Raw genomic sequence first — 23814 nt, 5'->3', positions numbered from 1 at the left:
TTTACTGTAAAATACTTCTGAAAAGTGAGCTTGTTTAACTCTATTGAGGAAGGCTGGACTCGCTGGAGTGCCTCCATTATACACCTTGTTTTTGTATACAAATTGTGCTTGTTCCACCCTGCTTAGAGAGGCCAAAAAGGAGATTATGGAGCCTAGGTTTTCAGAATGTTGCAAATCAAGTAGCTGGTTTAAGACATTTTCAGCATGTTAAACTGTAAAATTATACACAGTGATTGATTTAGTTTAGAGCACAAGGACTTTTTTCACTTGTCATCTGGCCACTGCAAAAGAGAAAAGGCACATGTGATTTAACCAGGGTTTTCAAAAGGTGCATCCCTGAAATCCTCTTGATTTGGAAAACCTCATAAATGATGCTAACAAAATAAATATTTAAGGATTTTAAAACATTTTGTTTGAAATACAATTAATTACTGATAATGATATATAGCTATAGTTACAACTCTCTCTCCCTCCGTTACTGTATCTGACAGTCTGTGCCTCCAGCCATTTATATATTTGTCAGTTTCTCTCTGCATTAAATTGCTCAGTCTAGAAGTCTGTTTCTCCATCCTTTGCTGGATCGTCCAGTTTCTACATCTGCATACATTTCTGCATCTGTTTGTTTTTCTGTGTATCCACCCACTGGTATATCTGACATGTACTTTGTGGCTTAAACCATTGCTGTATCTGCTATTCTCTACCTTTTTAAGTTAGTTGTAACACCCTGTACTTTGCTTGCAGGTCACCTATGCCAGTACGGATATACCTTTTGCAGTATTTGCACCACAGCTTGTAGACAATGAGGACACTGATCCTATGGTATGACCTTATAACAAGCATTCTGTCTTGATTCAGCATTTCATATACCAAAATCCTTTTTATGACCATGCTCTTTCAAATGGGTTTGTGTTTAGCTAGAACTGTTGGAACATGGCAGTATACTAAACTAGAGTGGAAGAAGTTAGCTAGCAAGCCCAGGCTGGCCGCCATGTGAATTCCCAGTGGGCTGGACTGGCATATTAATATTATCCTTTGTATAGCGCCACAAAATTCCGTAGCGCTGGGTACACAGATAGGGGTATACAATGAAAAGGGTTTGTGATAAAATTCAAAACATAACAAACTAAGCAAATCTAGTGAAGAGGGCCCTGCTCCGGATAGCTCAGGCTACAGGTTTAAGGCGCAGAGACATAAGATTTGGGGTAGCTTGTCACATGGATTGTAGTTGCAGCAGTGAGTCAAACAGTTCAAGAATTATTTTGGATAGGATAAGAGTTGGAGGAGAGATGGTAAGCCTCTCTGAATAGGTATGTTTTCAAGGAGCGTCTGAAGCTATACAAAGTTGGAGACAGTCTTATGGAAAGGGGTAAATAGTTCCAGAGGACAGGAGCAGCATGTGAGAAGACTTGAAAACGGGAGTGGAATGTAGAGATAACCGGAGAAGAGTGACATAGGTCAGAGGTTGATCGAAGAGGACGGGATGGGGAATATTTGGAGATGAGAGATGAAATGTAGTTGGGAGTTAGACTGTTGAGTGCTTTGTAAGTTAGGTTTTATGCTTTAAATTGTATTCTGGAGTGTATGGGGAGCCAGTGTAGAAACTGGCAGAGTGGAGCAGCTGATGTAGATCGGCGACTTAGGTGGATGAGTCTAGCTGAAGCATTCATAATAGATTGAAGGGAGAAGAGGCAGTGTTTAGGAAGGCCATTTAGAAGTAGATTGCAATAATCAATGTGTGGCAAAATGAGGGAATTAATTAATATTTTTGTAGTTTTTTGAGTTAGGAAGGGACACATTCTGGAAATGTTGCGTAGATGTGCACAGCAGGATTTGGTAATCGCTTCTATATGTGGGTTGAATGTGAGTTCTGAGTCAAGTGTGACTCCAAGACAGCGGATTTGGGGTGAGGTGTTGAGAATAGAGTCTCTGACTGTACGAGAAATGTCAGGTGTTGGATGTCTCGAAGAGGGGGGAATAAGAAGCAGCTCAGTTTTGGACAGATTGAGTTGGAGGTAGTCTGAAGACATCCAAGAGGAAATTGCAGAGAAACAGTTGGAAATCTGGTTGAGTAAAGAGGAAGAGATATCAGGAGAAGAAAGATAGATTTGGGTATCGGCAGCATATAAGTGGTACTGGAAGCCAAAGGAGGCTATAAGTTTTCCAAGGGAGGATTTATAGAGAGAAAAAAGCAAGGGACCCAAGACAGAGCCTTGCGGTAATCCAACTGAGAGAGGCAAAGGATCAGAAGATGTTAAAGGAAACTAAAAACGAGCGGTTTGAGAGATATGAGGCAAACCAGGAGAGGGCTTTGTCTCGGATGCCAAATTAATGTAGGATTTTATGAAGGAGAGGATGGTCAACTGTGTCACAATCAGCGGACAGGTCAAGAAGAATTAGTAAGGAGTAGTGGCTCTTTGCTTTAGCTGATAAAAGGTAGTAAGAGTGGTTTCTGTTGAGTGTTTAGGGCGGAAACCAGATTGCAGTGGATCAAGTAAGGATTTAGTTGTGAGAAATTGAGTTAGAATATTATAGACCAGTCGTTCCAATAATTTTGAAGCTAAGGGAAGTAATGAGATTGGTCGATATTTAGAAGGGGTGGAGGGGTCAAGCGAGGGCTTTTTTAGGATTTGTATGATTGAAGCATGCTTGAATGTATCAGGAAATGTGCCAGCGGTGAGAGATTGGTTAAAGAGATGAGTTAGGGTAAGGGGTTAGTGAAGCAAAGAGAGAGAGGAAAGAAGTTGTGAAGGAATAGGGTCAAAGTGAGCAGGTTGTGAGATGAGCCAAATATAGGAGTAAGTCCTGTTACAGGAGGGAAGTAGCATAGAGTTTTGTTAATAGAAGGGGTGGGTAGGAGTGCTGGGTTTGAGTGGTGTAAGGTGTAGATATATTTTCTAATGGTGTACATTTTATTTTTGAAATGATCAGCAATATTCTGAGCAGTGAGGTTGGTAGTGGGCGGGGGTGCAGGCGGACGTAGAAGGGAGTTAAAGGTTGAGAACAGCTTTCTGGGGTTGGGTGCGTGAGATGACACAAGAGAGGAGAAATAGACTTGTTTGGCCAGGTTGAGCGTATTAAAGCCTTGTCACCTGTTGGCAGTATGGATTTCAATTAGACGTCTATTGTGGGTATCATGAGCTGCTCAGGGAGTACATCAGCTCTTCTCTCACACCCCTATACTCATAGAATGCATGTGCAGTGCTTCAGGGAAAACACATCACATACAAGATAAACAGCAGTCACGGGAGCCCTGTACGTGCTATGAAGCTAAGGGCAGTAGGTCCAGGGGTCTCATCTAAGGTTAATTAGAAATTTAGCTGACAGAGGAGCTGCAGGGAACTGATGAGGGTATGTGGCTTACATGGGGTTTGCAGAGCCATTTGAATATGACATGGTCATGGATATTCTAAAGAGGTTACAGGACCATTTGAATGTTATCTGAGATCTGATTGTGTTATGGAGCATATAGAGGTGTTGGTTGACAGGGGCTGCACTACCAGGGATCGAAACTGAGATCTTACATAGGTATTTGGATGACAGGTCCTGCAGTGCCAAAGGTCTGATCTGAAATATAATCATGACCTGGCTTACTGCTTCCCCAGATTCACTAGTGGTCATTAAGTATTTTTGTGGAGGGCAGCAAACCCCAGTGGCCGCAATCACGTCTCCCTGCCAGGTTGCTGTATGAGTTTCTGCAAAATAGCTTCTTGATTTCAAATGCCTGAGACTGTTTTTAGTCCCACTGCAGCACTAATATGTAGTAACAGGCCTCAACTATGTACTTTCACACCTTGCATACTGTTTGAATATATCTGACATATGTATGTCTCTTATTTAGGTAGTCTTCCCTGAGACTCCAGAAGAAGTGTCTCCTGTAGCTGGAAGCCTGCAGAGTTCTTGCTCCAGTACTGAGATTCCACAAGATGACTTTGTGATTGTGGACTTTGTAAGTGAGAAAACACAACTACTATATTGCATCAATCTCATTCCAGTTCATTTATATTCCGTTCAAAGACTCCAAGTAGGACGAAGGAATACGGTTTTCAAGGTTTTCTTTCTTTGCTGCTAAACCATTTCTCATCCCTGTGCTATTTTTAGTCATTTTCCACATATTGCATTTAAACTTTAATTTAATTGCCCCCCACTAGGATTTGCCCATACAAATCATAGTTTGCACTTAATTTCTCCAACATAGGTGTGTCCGGTCCACGGCGTCATCCTTACTTGTGGGATATTCTCTTCCCCAACAGGAAATGGCAAAGAGCCCAGCAAAGCTGGTCACATGATCCCTCCTAGGCTCCGCCTACCCCAGTCATTCTCTTTGCCGTTGTACAGGCAACATCTCCACGGAGATGGCTTAGAGTTTTTTAGTGTTTAACTGTAGTTTTTATTATTCAATCAAGAGTTTGTTATTTTGAAATAGTGCTGGTATGTACTATTTACTCAGAAACAGAAAAGAGATGAAGATTTCTGTTTGTATGAGGAAAATGATTTTAGCAACCGTCACTAAAATCCATGGCTGTTCCACACAGGACTGTTGAGAGCAATTAACTTCAGTTGGGGGAACAGTGTGCAGTCTCTTGCTGCTTGAGGTATGACACATTCTAACAAGACGATGTAATGCTGGAAGCTGTCATTTTCCCTATGGGATCCGGTAAGCCATGTTTATTACGATCGTAAATAAGGGCTTCACAAGGGCTTATTAAAACTGTAGACTTTTTTTGGGCTAAATCGATTCATTATTAACACATATTTAGCCTTGAGGAATCATTTTATCTGGGTATTTTGATATAATAATATCGGCAGGCACTGGTTTAGACACCTTATTCTTTAGGGGCTTTCCCAAAGCATAAGCAGAGCCTCATTTTCGCGCCGGTGTTGCGCACTTGTTTTTGAGAGGCATGGCATGCAGTCGCATGTGAGAGGAGCTCTGATACTTAGAAAAGACTTTCTGAAGGCGTCATTTGGTATCGTATTCCCCTTTGGGCTTGGTTGGGTCTCAGCAAAGCAGATACCAGGGACTGTAAAGGGGTTAAAGTTCAAAACGGCTCCGGTTCCGTTATTTTAAGGGTTAAAGCTTCCAAATTTGGTGTGCAATACTTTTAAGGCTTTAAGACACTGTGGTGAAAATTTCGCAATTGCAGTAATAAAGTGTGTTCAGTTTAAAATTTAAAGTGACAGTAACGGTTTTATTTTAAAACGTTTTTTGTACTTTGTTATCAAGTTTATGCCTGTTTAACATGTCTGAACTACCAGATAGACTGTGTTCTGAATGTGGGGAAGACAGAATTCCTATTCATTTAAATAAATGTGATTTATGTGATAATGACAATGATGCCCAAGATGATTCCTCAAGTGAGGGGAGTAAGCATGGTACTGCATCATTCCCTCCTTCGTCTACACGAGTCTTGCCCACTCAGGAGGCCCCTAGTACATCTAGCGCGCCAATACTCCTTACTATGCAACAATTAACGGCTGTAATGGATAATTCTGTCAAAAACATTTTAGCCAAAATGAACACTTATCAGCGTAAGCGCGGCTGCTCTGTTTTAGATACTGAAGAGCATGACGACGCTGATAATAATATTTCTGAAGGGCCCCTAACCCAGTCTGATGGGGCCAGGGAGGTTTTGTCTGAGGGAGAAATTACTGATTCAGGGAACATTTCTCAACAGGCTGAACCTGATGTGATTGCATTTAAATTTAAGTTGGAACATCTCCGCATTCTGCTTAAGGAGGTATTATCCACTCTGGATGATTGTGACAAGTTGGTCATCCCAGAGAAACTTTGTAAAATGGACAAGTTCCTAGAGGTGCCGGGGCTCCCAGAAGCTTTTCCTATACCCAAGCGGGTGGCGGACATTGTTAATAAAGAATGGGAAAGGCCCGGTATTCCTTTCGTCCCTCCCCCCATATTTAAAAAATTGTTTCCTATGGTCGACCCCAGAAAGGACTTATGGCAGACAGTCCCCAAGGTCGAGGGAGCGGTTTCCACTTTAAACAAACGCACCACTATACCCATAGAGGATAGTTGTGCTTTCAAAGATCCTATGGATAAAAAATTAGAAGGTTTGCTTAAAAAAATGTTTGTTCAGCAAGGTTACCTTCTACAACCAATTTCATGCATTGTCCCTGTCGCTACAGCCGCATGTTTCTGGTTCGATGATCTGATAAGAGCGGTCGATAGTGATTCTCCTCCTTTGGAGGAGATTATGGACAGAATCAATGCTCTCAAATTGGCTAATTCTTTCACCCTAGACGCCACTTTGCAATTGGCTAGGTTAGCGGCTAAGAATTCTGGGTTTGCTATTGTGGCGCGCAGAGCGCTTTGGTTGAAATCTTGGTCGGCTGATGCGTCTTCCAAGAACAAGCTACTTAACATTCCTTTCAAGGGGAAAACGCTGTTTGGCCCTGACTTGAAAGAGATTATCTCTGATATCACTGGGGGTAAGGGCCACGCCCTTCCTCAGGATCGGCCTTTCAAGGCAAAAAATAAACCTAATTTTCGTCCCTTTCGTAGAAACGGACCAGCCCAAGGTGCTACGTCCTCTAAGCAAGAGGGTAATACTTCTCAAGCCAAGCCAGCTTGGAGACCAATGCAAGGCTGGAACAAGGGAAAGCAGGCCAAGAAACCTGCCACTGCTACCAAGACAGCATGAAATGTTGGCCCCCGATCCGGGACCGGATCTGGTGGGGGGCAGACTCTCTCTCTTCGCTCAGGCTTGGGCAAGAGATGTTCTGGATCCTTGGGCGCTAGAAATAGTCTCCCAAGGTTATCTTCTGGAATTCAAGGGACTTCCCCCAAGGGGGAGGTTCCACAGGTCTCAGTTGTCTTCAGACCACATAAAAAGACAGGCATTCTTACATTGTGTAGAAGACCTGTTAAAAATGGGAGTGATTCATCCTGTTCCATTAAGAGAACAAGGGATGGGGTTCTACTCCAATCTGTTCATAGTTCCCAAAAAAGAGGGAACGTTCAGACCAATCTTAGATCTCAAGATCTTAAACAAGTTTCTCAAGGTTCCATCGTTCAAGATGGAAACCATTCGAACTATTCTTCCTTCCATCCAGGAAGGTCAATTCATGACCACGGTGGATTTAAAGGATGCGTATCTACATATTCCTATCCACAAGGAACATCATCGGTTCCTAAGGTTCGCATTCCTGGACAAACATTACCAGTTCGTGGCGCTTCCTTTCGGATTAGCCACTGCTCCAAGGATTTTCACAAAGGTACTAGGGTCCCTTCTAGCTGTGCTAAGACCAAGGGGCATTGCTGTAGTACCTTACTTGGACGACATTCTGATTCAAGCGTCGTCCCTTCCTCAAGCAAAGGCTCACACGGACATTGTCCTGGCCTTTCTCAGATCTCACGGATGGAAAGTGAACGTGGAAAAGAGTTCTCTATCCCCGTCAACAAGGGTTCCCTTCTTGGGAACAATAATAGACTCCTTAGAAATGAGGATTTTTCTGACAGAGGCCAGAAAAACAAAGCTTCTAGACTCTTGTCGGATACTTCATTCCGTTCCTCTTCCTTCCATAGCTCAGTGCATGGAAGTGATCGGGTTGATGGTAGCGGCAATGGACATAGTTCCTTTTGCGCGCATTCATCTAAGACCATTACAACTGTGCATGCTCAGTCAGTGGAATGGGGACTATACAGACTTGTCTCCGAAGATACAAGTAAATCAGAGGACCAGAGACTCACTCCGTTGGTGGCTGTCCCTGGACAACCTGTCACAAGGGATGACATTCCGCAGACCAGAGTGGGTCATTGTCACGACCGACGCCAGTCTGATGGGCTGGGGCGCGGTCTGGGGATCCCTGAAAGCTCAGGGTCTTTGGTCTCGGGAAGAATCTATTCTACCGATAAATATTCTGGAACTGAGAGCGATATTCAATGCTCTCAAGGCTTGGCCTCAGCTAGCGAGGGCCAAGTTCATACGGTTTCAATCAGACAACATGACAACTGTTGCGTACATCAACCATCAGGGGGGAACAAGGAGTTCCCTAGCGATGGAAGAAGTGACCAAAATCATTCTATGGGCGGAGTCTCACTCCTGCCACCTGTCTGCTATCCACATCCCAGGAGTGGAGAATTGGGAAGCGGATTTTCTGAGTCGTCAGACATTGCATCCGGGGGAGTGGGAACTCCATCCGGAAATCTTTGCCCAAGTCACTCAGCTGTGGGGCATTCCAGACATGGATCTGATGGCCTCTCGTCAGAACTTCAAAGTTCCTTGCTACGGGTCCAGATCCAGGGATCCCAAGGCGGCTCTAGTGGATGCACTAGTAGCACCTTGGACCTTCAAACTAGCTTATGTGTTCCCGCCGTTTCCTCTCATCCCCAGGCTGGTAGCCAGGATCAATCAGGAGAGGGCGTCGGTGATCTTGATAGCTCCTGCGTGGCCACGCAGGACTTGGTATGCAGATCTGGTGAATATGTCATCGGCTCCACCTTGGAAGCTACCTTTGAGACGAGACCTTCTTGTTCAGGGTCCGTTCGAACATCCGAATCTGGTTTCACTCCAGCTGACTGCTTGGAGATTGAACGCTTGATTTTATCGAAGCGAGGGTTCTCAGATTCTGTTATTGATACTCTTGTTCAGGCCAGAAAGCCTGTAACTAGAAAGATTTACCACAAAATTTGGAAAAAATATATCTGTTGGTGTGAATCTAAAGGATTCTCTTGGGACAAGGTTAAGATTCCTAGGATTCTATCCTTCCTTCAAGAAGGATTGGAAAAAGGATTATCTGCAAGTTCCCTGAAGGGACAGATTTCTGCCTTGTCGGTGTTACTTCACAAAAAACTGGCTGCTGTGCCAGATGTTCAAGCCTTTGTTCAGGCTCTGGTTAGAATTAAGCCTGTTTACAAACCTTTGACTCCTCCTTGGAGTCTCAATTTAGTTCTTTCAGTTCTTCAGGGGGTTCCGTTTGAACCCTTGCATTCCGTTGATATTAAGTTATTATCTTGGAAAGTTTTGTTTTTAGTTGCAATTTCTTCTGCTAGAAGAGTTTCAGAATTATCTGCTCTGCAGTGTTCTCCTCCTTATCTGGTGTTCCATGCAGATAAGGTGGTTTTACGTACTAAACCTGGTTTTCTTCCAAAAGTTGTTTCTAACAAAAACATTAACCAGGAGATTATCGTACCTTCTCTGTGTCCGAAACCAGTTTCAAAGAAGGAACGTTTGTTGCACAATTTGGATGTTGTTCGCGCTCTAAAATTCTATTTAGATGCTACAAAGGATTTTAGACAAACATCTTCCTTGTTTGTTGTTTATTCTGGTAAAAGGAGAGGTCAAAAAGCAACTTCTACCTCTCTCTCTTTTTGGATTAAAAGCATCATCAGATTGGCTTACGAGACTGCCGGACGGCAGCCTCCCGAAAGAATCACAGCTCATTCCACTAGGGCTGTGGCTTCCACATGGGCCTTCAAGAACGAGGCTTCTGTTGATCAGATATGTAGGGCAGCGACTTGGTCTTCACTGCACACTTTTACCAAATTTTACAAGTTTGATACTTTTGCTTCTTCTGAGGCTATTTTTGGGAGAAAGGTTTTGCAAGCCGTGGTGCCTTCCATTTAGGTGACCTGATTTGCTCCCTCCCTTCATCCGTGTCCTAAAGCTTTGGTATTGGTTCCCACAAGTAAGGATGACGCCGTGGACCGGACACACCTATGTTGGAGAAAACAGAATTTATGTTTACCTGATAAATTACTTTCTCCAACGGTGTGTCCGGTCCACGGCCCGCCCTGGTTTTTTTAATCAGGTCTGATAATTTATTTTCTTTAACTACAGTCACCACGGTACCATATGGTTTCTCCTATGCAAATATTCCTCCTTAACGTCGGTCGAATGACTGGGGTAGGCGGAGCCTAGGAGGGATCATGTGACCAGCTTTGCTGGGCTCTTTGCCATTTCCTGTTGGGGAAGAGAATATCCCACAAGTAAGGATGACGCCGTGGACCGGACACACCGTTGGAGAAAGTAATTTATCAGGTAAACATAAATTCTGTTATTCAATAATGAGAAAACTTTTTTTTTATTCTGTTTGCGCATCAATTTCTAGTTAACATAGCATATATTCATGTATTATATAATTATCCTAAACATCTTATCTGAATTGTTGCCAACCTGTTTTCAAATGAAGAGTCTTGTGATGTTTCTATTGTGATTTAATAATCAAAACCTCTTTATAGTTTCCAGAACCCCCAAAATATGGCCAGAGTGTTGTGAGGGAGCTATAAGTACAAGTTCTGCTCCTTTCTAAAAAGGGTTCTCCTATTTCCTTTTTTTGTGAGGAGCTAGTGAGGACCCCCCTACTACCCAATTATTTTGTTTTGTTTACTTATGGCTTTTTCAAATGATCACAAGTGATAGCCACATGGTATAACCCATCATTTGCAAGCAAGTTCATTTGCCCCATTTGAATGCCTAAAGGGATAAAAAACAATCAAGAATCAAATGTGCATGGGTGCATTCCATTTTTCAGTAGAAGCATTTTTGCAATATACTTCCATTAGCAAAAATGCTTAAACTAAACATTAGTAACGTTTCAGCAGCATACACACACGCCACTGCTGACTCTATGAGAAGGTGAGGTGTTGCTGGTGCACGGGGCCCTCACAGAATATGTACGTATGCTGCTAAAAAAAAGTAATACATTTCACTGGAAGCATTTTTTTTATAATGGAAGCATATTGTAAAACTGTTTCTATTTAGCATTGAAATGCACCCATTTACATTTCAAGTTTGACCTTTCTATATCTACACACACACTGTAAATATATGTATTGTATGCTAAACCAATCTACATAAAAGGGGAGCAACCTAATTTCTTTCCAATGGCATGGAGAGTCCACAAATCCATTCTAATTACTAGTAAGAATTCAACTCCTGGCCACCAGGAGGAGGCAAAGAACACCTCATCAAAGCTGTAAGTATCACTCCCACTTCCCATAAACGTAGGAGGTGTGCGAAAATGGTGTCTGAAGAAAATCAAGTTTTAATCCTTTAATGAGTATTTTCCATGCAAGCAAGGATTGGGGCAATGCTGTGTCCATATAATCCGCTTTAGTAAGAGTAATGGTGGCTATTAGCTGTTGGAGGTAGGTGAGGGTAGTCCTTACTTTCCCTCCAACAATTTATGCTTACCCCTCTATAGAAAACCAGGGTTGGTTACTCTGCTTTTCTTTGATCTTCAGGTCCCTGTCAGTGGTCAGATGAGGCTAACAGACCTGGAGCTGCTGTGACTCCTCCACAGCAGAAGACCCTGGAGGGTAAATCCTTTCATATATATGTTACAGGATGGAAGAGGAACAGGACTGGAATATTCAGGGACCCAGTGGGATCTGCTACCCTTATTGGATATATTGCGGCTGAGCAGCTATCTGGCTTTCTGCCAGGGACAGGGATTTTGCTGCTTCCTTTGCCGGGCAGTTCTACAGACAAGCCCATGCTTTATGGTGTGTGGGGACTGGGTGTCATGGCATTATTAATTCCCACTTTCTATCCCTGCACGGCCCGTTTTTACGGACTTTTGCGGTACTTCCAGTGTATTTGTATACTGTTTTGGGCACAGTTATTGTGAGTGCCTGCTTATAGTTGCGCAGGTGACAGTTTCTAAGGTCATTATGCCTGTCATGTTTTACCCTCTGCTAATCACGATCACGGCTCTTAGACTCCTTTGTGTGATAGTCGTCATTTGCGCTCTAATATACCCTGGTTAGTTAGATTGGCACCTCCGACTACATAGATTAGCTTCTGTTTGTCAGGGAGGCTGCAGCGGTCTGTAAATCAGTTCCGTAACCTTTGACAGGGGCTTCATGTATGGGAAGTAGTGTAAAAGGTTCACGGAATCTGTGGGCGCCATTTTGTCTAAGTTCTCTGGCGGTTCAGTTTCCGGCTGCGGTCTGTGGGGTTGGCGCATTTGTTAGCAGCTCCTTAATGGAGTATCAGCAGCTGTTTTGTTTTAAGTTTTTCCAAGGAGGCTTATTTATGAGTTTACTTCTTTAGAAGTTTGGGCATTAATCGATACGTAAGGGATGCTTTGTGTATACCGCCCTAACTTTCTCCAACATAGGTGTGTCCGGTCCACGGCGTCATCCTTACTTGTGGGATATTCTCTTCCCCAACAGGAAATGGCAAAGAGCCCAGCAAAGCTGGTCACATGATCCCTCCTAGGCTCCGCCTACCCCAGTCATTCTCTTTGCCGTTGCACAGGCAACATCTCCACGGAGATGGTTAAGAGTTTTTTGGTGTTTAAATGTAGTTTTTATTCTTCAATCAAGTGTTTGTTATTTTAAAATAATGCTGGTATGTACTATTTACTCTGAAACAGAAAAGAGATGAAGATTTCTGTTTGTAAGAGGAAGATGATTTTAGCAAACGTTACTAAAATCGATTGCTGTTTCCACACAGGACTGTTGAGATGAAGTAACTTCAGTTGGGGGAAACAGTTGGCAGACTTTTCTGCTTGAGGTATGACTGGCCACATTTCTAACAAGACTATGTAATGCTGGAAGGCTGTCATTTCCCCTTATGGGGACCGGTAAGCCATTTTCTTAGATTAAGTAAAAGAATAAAGGGCTTCATAAGGGCTTAAAAAACTGGTAGACATTTTTCTGGGCTAAAACGATTACTTTGCTAAGCATATTTTGCAGATTATAACTCTTAATAGTTATTATAATCTTGGGGATTGTTTAGAAAAACGGCAGGCACTGTATTGGACACCTTTTTCAGATGGGGGCCTTTTCTAGTTATAGGCAGAGCCTCATTTTCGTTCCACTAATGCGCAGTTGTTTTTGGAGAGCAAGGCATGCAGATGCATGTGTGAGGAGCTAAGAACCACTGAAAAAGCTTATAGAAGGCGTCATTTGGTATCGTATTCCCCTCTGGGCTTGGTTGGGTCTCAGCAAAGCAGATAGCTGGGACTGTATAGGGGTTAAATGTAAAAACGGCTCCGGTTCCGTTATTTTAAGGGTTAAAGCTTTCAAACAATTCCTTCATACTTTTTCACATATTCAGTAATAAAGTGTGTTCAGTTTGAAATTTAAAGTGACAGTAACGGTTTTATTTTAAAACGTTTTTTGTGCTTTGTTGACAAGTTTAAGCCTGTTTAACATGTCTGTACCATCAGATAAGCATTACCAGTTTGTGGCACTTCCATTCGGATTAGCCACTGCTCCGAGAATTTTCACAAAGGTACTAGGGTCCCTTCTAGCGGTTCTAAGACCAAGGGGCATTGCAGTAGTACCTTACTTGGACGACATCCTGATTCAAGCGTCGTCTCTGTCAAAAGCAAAGGCTCATACGGACATCGTCCTAGCCTTTCTCAGATCTCACGGATGGAAAGTGAACAAAGAAAAAAGTTCTCTGTCCCCGTCAACAAGAGTTCCCTTCTTGGGAACAATAATAGATTCCTTAGAAATGAGGATTTTTCTGACAGAGGTCAGAAAATCAAAAATTCTAAGCTCTTGTCAAGTACTTCATTCTGTTCTTCGTCCTTCCATAGCGCAGTGCATGGAAGTAATAGGATTGATGGTTGCAGCAATGGACATAGTTCCTTTTGCACGAATTCATCTAAGACCATTACAACTGTGCATGCTCAGACAGTGGAATGGGGATTATACAGACTTGTCTCCGACGATTCAAGTAGATCAAAAGACCAGAGATTCACTCCGTTGGTGGCTGATCCTGGACAATCTGTCACAGGGAATGAGCTTCCGCAGACCAGAGTTGGTCATTGTCACGACCGACGCCAGTCTGGTGGGCTGGGGCGCGGTCTGGGAACCCCTGAAAGCTCAGGGTCTATGGTCTCGGGAAGAATCTCTTCTCCCGATAAACATTCTGGAACTAAGAGCGATATTCAATGCTCTCAAAGCTTGGCCTCAACTAGCAAAGGCCAAATTCATAAGGTTTCAATCAGACAACATGACGACTGTTGCATATTTCAACCATCAGGGGGGAACAAGGAGTTCCCTGGCGATGGAAGAAGTGACCAAAATAATTCAATGGGCGGAGGATCACTCCTGCCACTTGTCTGCAATCCACATCCCAGGAGTGGAAAATTGGGAAGCGGATTTTCTGAGTCGTCAGACATTCCATCCGGGGGAGTGGGAACTCCATCCGGAAATCTTTGCCCAAATAACTCAATTATGGGGCATTCCAGACATGGATCTGATGGCGTCTCGTCAGAACTTCAAGGTTCCTTGCTACGGGTCCAGATCCAGGGATCCCAAGGCGACTCTAGTAGATGCACTAGTAGCACCTTGGACCTTCAACCTAGCTTATGTATTCCCACCGTTTCCTCTCATTCCCAGGCTGGTAGCCAGGATCAATCAGGAGAGGGCTTCGGTGATCTTGATAGCTCCTGCGTGGCCACGCAGGACTTGGTAAGCAGACCTGGTGAATATGTCATCGGCTCCACCATGGAAGCTACCTTTGAGACAGGACCTTCTTGTTCAAGGTCCATTCGAACATCCGAATCTGGTTTCCCTCCAACTGACGGCTTGGAGATTGAACGCTTGATTTTATCAAAGCGTGGGTTTTCAGATTCTGTAATAGATACTCTGATTCAGGCTAGAAAGCCTGTAACTAGAAAAATTTACCATAAAATATGGAAAAAATATATCTGTTGGTGTGAATCTAAAGGATTCCCATGGAACAAGATAAAAATTCCTAAGATTCTATCCTTTCTACAAGAAGGTTTGGAGAAAGGATTATCTGCAAGTTCTCTGAAGGGACAGATCTCTGCTTTATCTGTTTTACTTCACAAAAGGCTGGCAGCTGTGCCAGATGTTCAAGCATTTGTTCAGGCTCTGGTTAGAATCAAGCCTGTTTACAGACCTTTGACTCCTCCCTGGAGTCTAAATCTAGTTCTTTCAGTTCTTCAAGGGGTTCCGTTTGAACCCTTACATTCCGTAGATATTAAGTTATTATCTTGGAAAGTTTTGTTTTTGGTTGCAATTTCTTCTGCTAGAAGAGTTTCAGAGTTATCTGCTCTGCAGTGTTCTCCCCCCTATCTGGTGTTCCATGCAGATAAGGTGGTTTTGCGTACTAAACCTGGTTTTCTTCCGAAAGTTGTTTCCAACAAAAATATTAACCAGGAGATAGTTGTACCTTCTTTGTGTCCGAATCCAGTTTCAAAGAAGGAACGTTTGTTACACAATTTGGACGTAGTCCGTGCTCTAAAATTCTATTTAGAGGCTACTAAAGATTTCAGACAAACATCTTCTTTGTTTGTTGTTTATTCTGGTAAAAGGAGAGGTCAAAAAGCAACTTCTACCTCTCTTTCCTTTTGGCTTAAAAGCATTATCCGATTGGCTTATGAGACTGCCGGACGGCAGCCTCCTGAAAGAATCACAGCTCACTCCACTAGGGCTGTGGCTTCCACATGGGCCTTCAAGAACGAGGCTTCTGTTGACCAGATATGTAAGGCAGCGACTTGGTCTTCTCTGCACACTTTTGCCAAATTTTACAAATTTGATACTTTTGCTTCTTCGGAGGCTATTTTTGGGAGAAAGGTTTTGCAAGCTGTGGTGCCTTCCGTTTAGGTGACCTGATTTGCTCCCTCCCTTCATCCGTGTCCTAAAGCTTTGGTATTGGTTCCCACAAGTAAGGATGACGCCGTGGACCGGACACACCTATGTTGGAGAAAACAGAATTTATGCTTACCTGATAAATTACTTTCTCCAACGGTGTGTCCGGTCCACGGCCCGCCCTGGTTTTTTTAATCAGGTTTGATGAATTATTTTCTCTAACTACAGTCACCACGGTATCATATGGTTTCTCCTATGCATATTTCCTCCTGTCCGTCGGTCGAATGACTGGGGTAGGCGGAGCCTAGGAGGGATCATGTGACTAGCTTTGCTGGGCTCTTTGCCATTTCCTGTTGGGGAAGAGAATATCCCACAAGTAAGGATGACGCCGTGGACCGGACACACCGTTGGAGAAAGTAATTTATCAGGTAAGCATAAATTCTGTTTTTTCTTAAATTTAGCTTCTGTTTGTCAGAGCTTTACGCCCGTGTTTTCAATAATGTTAATGACATCTGGTGTTTGCGCTTAGTAACCTCTTGCATTATCCCCTTTTTAAGTTGATTTTTGACTTAAAGGGACACTAAACGCAATTTTCTCTTGTTAAGTGTGTTCAGTCCACGGGTCATCCATTACTTATGGGATATATTCTCCTTCCCAACAGGAAGTTGCAAGAGGATCACCCAAGCAGAGCTGCTATATAGCTCCTCCCCTCACATGTCATATCCAGTCATTCTCTTGCAACCCTCAACAAAGAAGGAGGTCGCGAGAGGAGCTGGAGTTTTTACTTAATTATTCTTCAATCAAAAGTTTGTTATTTTAAATGGCACCGGAGTGTGCTGTTTTTCTATCTCAGGCAGTATTTGGAAGAAGAAACTGCCTGCGTTTTCTATGATCTTAGCAGGCGTAACTAAGATCCACTGGCTGTTCTCGACATTCTGAGGAGTGGGGTAACTTCAGAAAATGGGAATAGCATGCGGGGTCTCCCGCAAATGAGGTATGTGCAGTACAATATTTTCTGGGAATGGAATTGACTAAGAAAACACTGCTGTTACCCGTATGATGTAAGTACAGCCTTAAATGCAGTAGTAGTGACTGGTATCAGGCTGATAAATGTATGCACAGTAGAGTTATATTCTAGGGACTAGAATTTGACTGAAAAAATACTGTTAATACTGATATAATGTGTGAGCCTTAACTGCAGTAGAAGCGACTGGTAGCAGGCTTAGTAATAACTTTACACAGCATCTGAAATGTTGTTTTTTAAAACGTTTACTGGCATTTTAATCGTTTTGTGAGGTACTTTGGTGATGAATCTTTTTGGGCATGATTTTTTTTCCACACGGCTAACGTATATTTCTGCATAGAAACTGTTATATCAGGTCTCCCACTGTTGTAATAGGGGTGGGAGGGACCTTTTTTAGCGCCTTGTTGCGCAGTTAAAATTCTAGCACAGTCTTCCTGCTTCTTCCTCTTTGATCCAGGACGTCTCCAGAGAGCTCAGGGATCTTCAAAATTCGTTTTTGAGGGAGGTAATCAGTCACAGCAGACCTGTGACAGTGTGTTTGACTGTGATAAAAGCGTTAAATCTTAATTTGATATCCGTTTTTTGGGTACTGAGGGGTTAATCATCCTTTTGCTAATGGGTGCAATCCTCTGCTAATTAATACATTTAAAGAATTGTTGACTATAACTGAACTAGTTCTTTGTTATTCAATTGTGTTTTTTTTTAAAAAGCGCTGCAGCGTTTTTTATATTGCTTGTAAACTTATTGAAGTAATTTCCAAGCTTGCTAGCTTCATTGCTAGTCTGTTTAAACATGTCTGATACAGAGGAATCTGCTTGTTCATTATGTTTAAAAGCCGATGTGGAGCCCAATAGAAATATGTGTACCAATTGTATTGATATTACTTTGAATAAAAGTCAATCTGTACCGATAAAGAAATTATCACCAGACAACGAGGGGGAAGTTATGCCGTCTAACTCTCCTCACGTGTCAGTACCTTCGTCTCCCGCTCGGGAGGTGCATAAGATTGAGGCACCAAGTACATCAAGGCCCTTACAAATCACTTTACATGATATGGCTAATGTTATGAAAGAAGTATTATACAATATGCCCGAGTTAAGAGGCAAGCGCGACAGCTCTGGGTTATGGACAGAGCGCGCTGATGACACGAGAGCCATGTCTGATACTGCGTCACAATTTGCAGAACATGAGGACGGAGAGCTTCATTCTGTGGGTGACGGTTCTGATTCGGGGAGACCGGATTCAGAAATTTCAAATTTTAAATTTAAGCTTGAGAACCTCCGCGTGTTGCTAGGGGAGGTGTTAGCTGCTCTGAATGATTGTGACACGGTGGCAATCCCAGAGAAATTATGTAGGCTGGATAAATACTATGCGGTACCGGTGTGTACTGACGTTTTTCCTATACCAAAGAGGCTTACAGAGATTATTAGCAAGGAGTGGGATAGACCCGGTGTGCCTTTTTCCCCTCCTCCGATATTTAGAAAAATGTTCCCTATAGACGCCACCACACGAGACTTATGGCAGACGGTCCCTAAGGTGGAGGGAGCAGTTTCTACTTTAGCCAAGCGTACCACTATCCCGGTGGAGGATAGCTGTGCTTTCTCAGATCCAATGGATAAAAAAATTAGAGGGTTACCTTAAGAAAATGTTTGTTCAACAAGGTTTTATATTACAGCCTCTTGCATGCATTGTGCCTGTCACTGCTGCAGCGGCATTCTGGTTTGAGTCTCTGGAAGAGGCGATTCGCACAGCACCATTGGATGAATCTTTGAGCAAGATTAGAACCCTTAAGCTGGCTAATGCGTTTGTTTCGGATGCCGTAGTGCATTTAACCAAACTTACGGCTAAGAATTCCGGATTCGCCATACAGACGCGCAGAGCGCTATGGCTTAAATCCTGGTCAGCAGATGTAACTTCTAAGTCTAAACTACTAAACATTCCTTTCAAAGGGCAGACCTTATTCGGGCCCGGCTTGAAGGAAATTATTGCTGACATTACTGGTGGTAAGGGCCACACCCTTCCTCAGGACAGGGCCAAATCAAAGGCCAAACAGTCTAATTTTCGTGCCTTTCGTAATTTCAAGGCAGGAGCAGCATCAACTTCCTCCGCTCCAAAACAGGAAGGAACTACTGCTCGTTACAGACAGGGTTGGAAAGGCAACCAGTCATGGAACAAGGGCAAGCAGGCCAGAAAGCCTACTTCCGCCCCTAAGACAGCATGAAGACAGGGCCCCCTTTCCGGAGACGGATCTAGTGGGGGGCAGACTTTCTCTCTTCGCCCAGGCTTGGGCAAGAGATGTACAGGATCCCTGGACGTTGGAGATTATATCTCAGGGATACCTTCTGGATTTCAAAACTTCTCCTCCACAAGGGAGGTTTCATCTGTCAAGGTTATCAACAAACCTAGTAAAGAAAGAGGCATTTCTACAATGTGTACAAGACCTCTTAGTGATGGGAGTGATCCACCCAGTTCCGCGAACGGAACAGGGGCAAGGGTTTTATTCAAATCTGTTTGTGGTTCCCAAGAAAGAGGGAACTTTCAGACCAATCTTAGACTTAAAGATCTTAAACAAATTCCTAAGGGTTCCGTCGTTCAAGATGGAAACCATTCGGACCATCCTACCCATGATCCAAGAGGGTCAATATATGACCACAGTGGACTTAAAGGATGCCTACCTTCACATACCGATTCACAAAGATCATTATCGGTACCTAAGGTTTGCCTTTCTAGACAGGCATTACCAGTTTGTAGCTCTTCCCTTCGGGTTAGCTACGGCCCAGAGAATTTTTACAAAGGTTCTGGGCTCACTTCTGGCGGTACTAAGACCACGAGGCATAGCGGTGGCTCTGTACCTAGACGACATTCTGATACAAGCGTCAAGTTTTCAAAATGCAAAGTCTCATACAGAGATAGTTCTAGCATTTCTGAGGTCGCATGGGTGGAAAGTGAACGTGGAGAAGAGTTCTCTGTTACCACTCACAAGGGTCCTTTTTCTAGGGACTCTTATAGATTCTGTAGAGATGAAGATTTACCTGACTGAGTCCAGGTTATCAAAGATTCTCAATGGTTGCCGTGTCCTTCACTCCATTCCAAGCCCATCAGTAGCTCAGTGCATGGAAGTAATCGGCTTAATGGTCGCGGCAATGGACATAGTGCCATTTGCGCGCCTACATCTGAGACCGCTGCAACTATGCATGCTAAGTCAATGGAACGGGGATTACTCAGATCTGTCCCCTTTGCTGAATCTGGACCAGGAGACCAGAGATTCACTTCTCTGGTGGTTGTCACGGGTTCATCTGTCCAAAGGAATGACTTTTCGCAGACCAGATTGGACGGTTGTAACAACAGATGCCAGCCTACTATGCTGGGGAGCAGTCTGGAACTCCCTGAAGGCTCAGGGATCGTGGACTCAGGAGGAGAGACTCCTCCCGATAAACATTCTAGAATTAAGAGCAATATTCAATGCTCTTCTAACTTGGCCTCAGTTAGCAACACTGAGGTTCATCAGATTTCAGTCGGACAACATCACGACTGTGGCTTACATCAATCATCAAGGGGGAACCAGGAGTTCCCTAGCGATGTTGGAAGTCTCAAAGATAATTCGCTGGGCAGAGTCTCACTCTTGCCACCTGTCAGCGATCTACATCCCAGGCGTGGAGAACTGGGAGGCAGATTTTCTAAGTCGACAGACCTTTCATCCGGGGGAGTGGGAACTTCACCCGGAGGTATTTGCTCAACTGACTCGTCGTTGGGGCAAACCGGATCTGGATCTCATGGCATCTCGCCAGAACGCCAAGCTTCCTTGTTACGGATCCAGGTCCAGGGACCTGGGTGCGGTGCTGGTAGATGCACTAGCAGCCCCTTGGGTTTTCAACATAGCTTATGTGTTTCCACCTTTTCCGTTGCTACCTCGACTGATTGCCAGGATCAAACAGGAGAGAGCATTGGTGATTCTGATAGCGCCTGCGTGGCCACGCAGGACCTGGTATGCAGACCTAGTGGACATGTCGTCCTGTCCACCATGGTCTCTACCCCTGAGGCAGGACCTTCTAATCCAGGGTCCTTTCAACCATCCAAACCTAATTTCTCTGAGGCTGACTGCTTGGAAATTGAACGCTTGATTCTATCAAAGCGTGGGTTTTCGGATTCGGTTATTGATACATTAATACAGGCTCGGAAACCTGTTACCAGAAAAATTTACCACAAGATATGGCGTAAATATTTATATTGGTGTGAATCCAAGAGTTACTCATGGAGTAAGGTTAGGATTCCTAGGATATTGTCTTTTCTACAAGAGGGTTTAGAAAAGGGCTTATCCACTAGTTCGCTAAAGGGACAGATTTCTGCTCTGTCTATTCTTTTACACAAGCGTCTGGCAGAGAATCCAGACGTCCAGGCTTTTTGTCAGGCTTTGGCTAGGATTAAGCCTTTGTTTAAAACTGTTGCTCCTCCGTGGAGCTTAAACTTGGTTCTTAAAGTTCTTCAGGGTGTTCCGTTTGAACCCCTTCATTCCATTGATATTAAGCTTTTATCTTGGAAAGTTCTGTTTTTGATGGCTATTTCCTCGGCTCGAAGAGTCTCAGAGTTATCTGCCTTACATTGTGATTCTCCTTATCTGATCTTTCATTCAGACAAGGTAGTCCTGCGTACTAATTGGTGTGTTGGGTTAATAAACTATGCGCTGTGGGGGTAAAAGCTAGGGAGTCTCGAAGAAGTAATCTCACAAACTTCAAAGTGGGGGTAAAATCTGGATTGGATGAGACTCTTAAGCGCTTGTGCTTAATTACCCAATAAGGAAAGATAGTCTTACTATGTAGTTGGATTCAATGAGATCTATTTATTTTTAGAATTATAAATACATACAATAAAATTTAAAACAATAGAAATTGATTCTTAAAACAAATCTAACTGGTTGGCCAACCATACAGTGTGAATAAAATGTTATAATATGTTTTCCAATCCCTGTTACTTAGTGTGTTATACAAACATATCTGTATATTTGAATTTTTGAATTTTGGTTTAATTGCAGATATTTTTTATGGATTTGATATAGTGGACTTGTGAAGAAGTATGGTATCCACAAAGAATATTCGCAATATTAATTCTTAATTACCATATTTACCATATTCGTTTGTTTAAAGCTGAACATACATAATTAAAATAGCGTCAATGGTATCAACAATATAATTAAAATAGCGTCAATGGTATCAACAATAGTAACAAATAATAAAAGTGAAACAAAAATAAAGTGATACAGTAAAAATCGTATAAGTTATGAAAGATAAAGTCTTTCTGCCGTGATCGTTAGAGTAATTGTTAATTGCTTTTTGTTAAAAGCGCTGTTGTTAAGTCCTCCGTGGGGATAGTATGTGCGGGCGTGCTGCAACACGTTTTTATCTAATTGCTATATATATTGCGATTATAAGTCACTGTTAAGTAGTTTTGGTTATCTGTCCTTCACATTAACTTCCTTAGTTGGTGTAGGTATAATAAATCTTACCCGTTGTTTCTTTTGGGATACTTTGTTTCTGGTCTAGTTTCTTTTTGTACCCAATTCAATCTTTACTGTGATGAATGTGGATCGGAAGCCGGGATAGCCGCTGCCGGTGTTGTAGTGGTTTCAGTATGTCGAGTTGGTTTGTCTCTGCGATTACACACACTTGAAGAAGTAGATGCTGGGGTATTGTGGTAGTGTGCTTTAACCGTTAATCCTTTTGTCAGATGGCTGGGCTTTTTGCCTGGTTCAGGTTTTCAAAACCTCTTGAATTGTTGCGAATGTGTTCTGTTTAGATCCGTACTCTATTTGTTTCAGAGTATCCGATCTGCAGGTGTCCACAGGTTTCTTTAGGCCCAATTATTAGGTAAGGTATTTCAGTTGTTCTTGGCGGTCCTTTGAAAGGAGGACTAGGTGCTTTGAAGGTTGTTCTTGAACGCTTCAGAATATCTTTCAAGCGTATTTGTTGGTCCGTGGTTTGATGTAGTCTTGGCGGTCCACTTCGAAAGTGGACTATGAAAATGTTCAGTGTAGCAAGGAGTAGGCAACGCGTTTCAGCTGATTAATACAGCCTTTATCAAGCATATCCTTGCAGTTGTAAACAGTGGGTTTTTGTATTCTGTGATTTGATTCTATTGGATCCCCTAGGTAGTTGTATCTTTACAATCTGGTGATCCTATTGGTTGTTGTGTCGGTGCTTTTGATTGGTCATTCCTTAGCATGTGACCTATTAATGGTTCAGTTTATCACGGTGATGGGGGAATTTTCACTTATTTGTATCAGATGACCAAGTAAATGCATAAAACGTTATGAAAACTTGTTCCAGTAGTAAACACAAATACGAATGTATTGTTATAATAAAAACATAAATAACTTTTTGTACGTCAGAGAATCTGTCCTTACAGGGTTTGTGAGTCAGTATAAGGTTTTTGGTATATGCCAATTTGAATATTTATTATGTTCTATTTAGTCCTTTAGTGCAAGAATTCATATTTTATTGTTGGTTCAATTCTAGGGTTGGTAAATTAGAGGTTTAGTCATTTGTTTTGATGATGCAATTTAATATAACAGTGGAATGGGAAATTTCAATTTTGCGTGTTCTTGTTTGATCTTTAGTAATCGTTTGTTAAAAAGCAGTTTTTTTATTAATAATCGTTATTTCCATTATTATTGCTTTGGTGCAAGTATATGAAACATGCATTATTGGTTCTGGAATTTTTATTCCTATTTTTGTAATTTATTTATTTTTAGTGTTCGTTCTTTTATAATCTTTTGTTGAAGAGCAGGTTAATCTTTTGGTATTCATCATTTCAATTGTATTGGTTCAAGGATATAAAACATCCATTATTAATAGTTGTGTATCAATCTGTTGGGTTTCTCTTCCGAATTTGGAGTGTTTGTTCTCTTTTAGCCTTTGTTGAAAGAGGGTATCATAAAACGATTTCTTAAAATTTGGTGAAATTTTGAATTGTTTATGAAGTGTTGTTATCAGATGCATTATTATTGGTTCTGGAATTTTTATTCCTATTTTTGTAATTTATTTATTTTTAGTGTTCGTTCTTTTATAATCTTTTGTTGAAGAGCAGGTTAATCTTTTGGTATTCATCATTTCAATTGTGTTGGTTCAAGGATATAGAACATCCATTATTATTAGTTGTGTATCAACCTGTTGGGTTTCTCTTCCGAATTTGGAGTGTTTGTTCTTTTTTAGCCTTTGTTGAAGGAGTGTGTCATAAAACGATTTTTTAAAATTTTTGG

The 23814-nt window shown here is 42.4% G+C and overlaps 1 protein-coding gene across 7 annotated transcripts in view; it reads left to right on the top strand.

Moving 5' to 3' along the window:
* ATG13 (autophagy related 13) overlaps positions 1-23814 on the top strand; it is a 177307-nt gene that overhangs the window by 95700 nt on the left and 57793 nt on the right. For 6 of the 7 annotated variants that reach the window (XM_053696497.1, XM_053696500.1, XM_053696496.1 and 3 more), the window contains 2 exons: positions 742-819; positions 3839-3946. In XM_053696497.1, coding sequence (XP_053552472.1) covers positions 742-819; positions 3839-3946 — 186 coding nt within the window. The remainder of the gene's footprint in view (positions 1-741; positions 820-3838; positions 3947-23814) is intronic. The other variant, XM_053696498.1, reaches the window with a different exon arrangement.

This window comes from Bombina bombina, unplaced genomic scaffold (genome assembly GCF_027579735.1).
Source record: "Bombina bombina isolate aBomBom1 unplaced genomic scaffold, aBomBom1.pri scaffold_368, whole genome shotgun sequence".
NCBI lineage: Eukaryota > Metazoa > Chordata > Amphibia > Anura > Bombinatoridae > Bombina > Bombina bombina.
The sequence above is the reverse complement of the archived record's forward strand: the minus strand, read 5'-3'. Positions and strand labels throughout refer to the sequence as shown.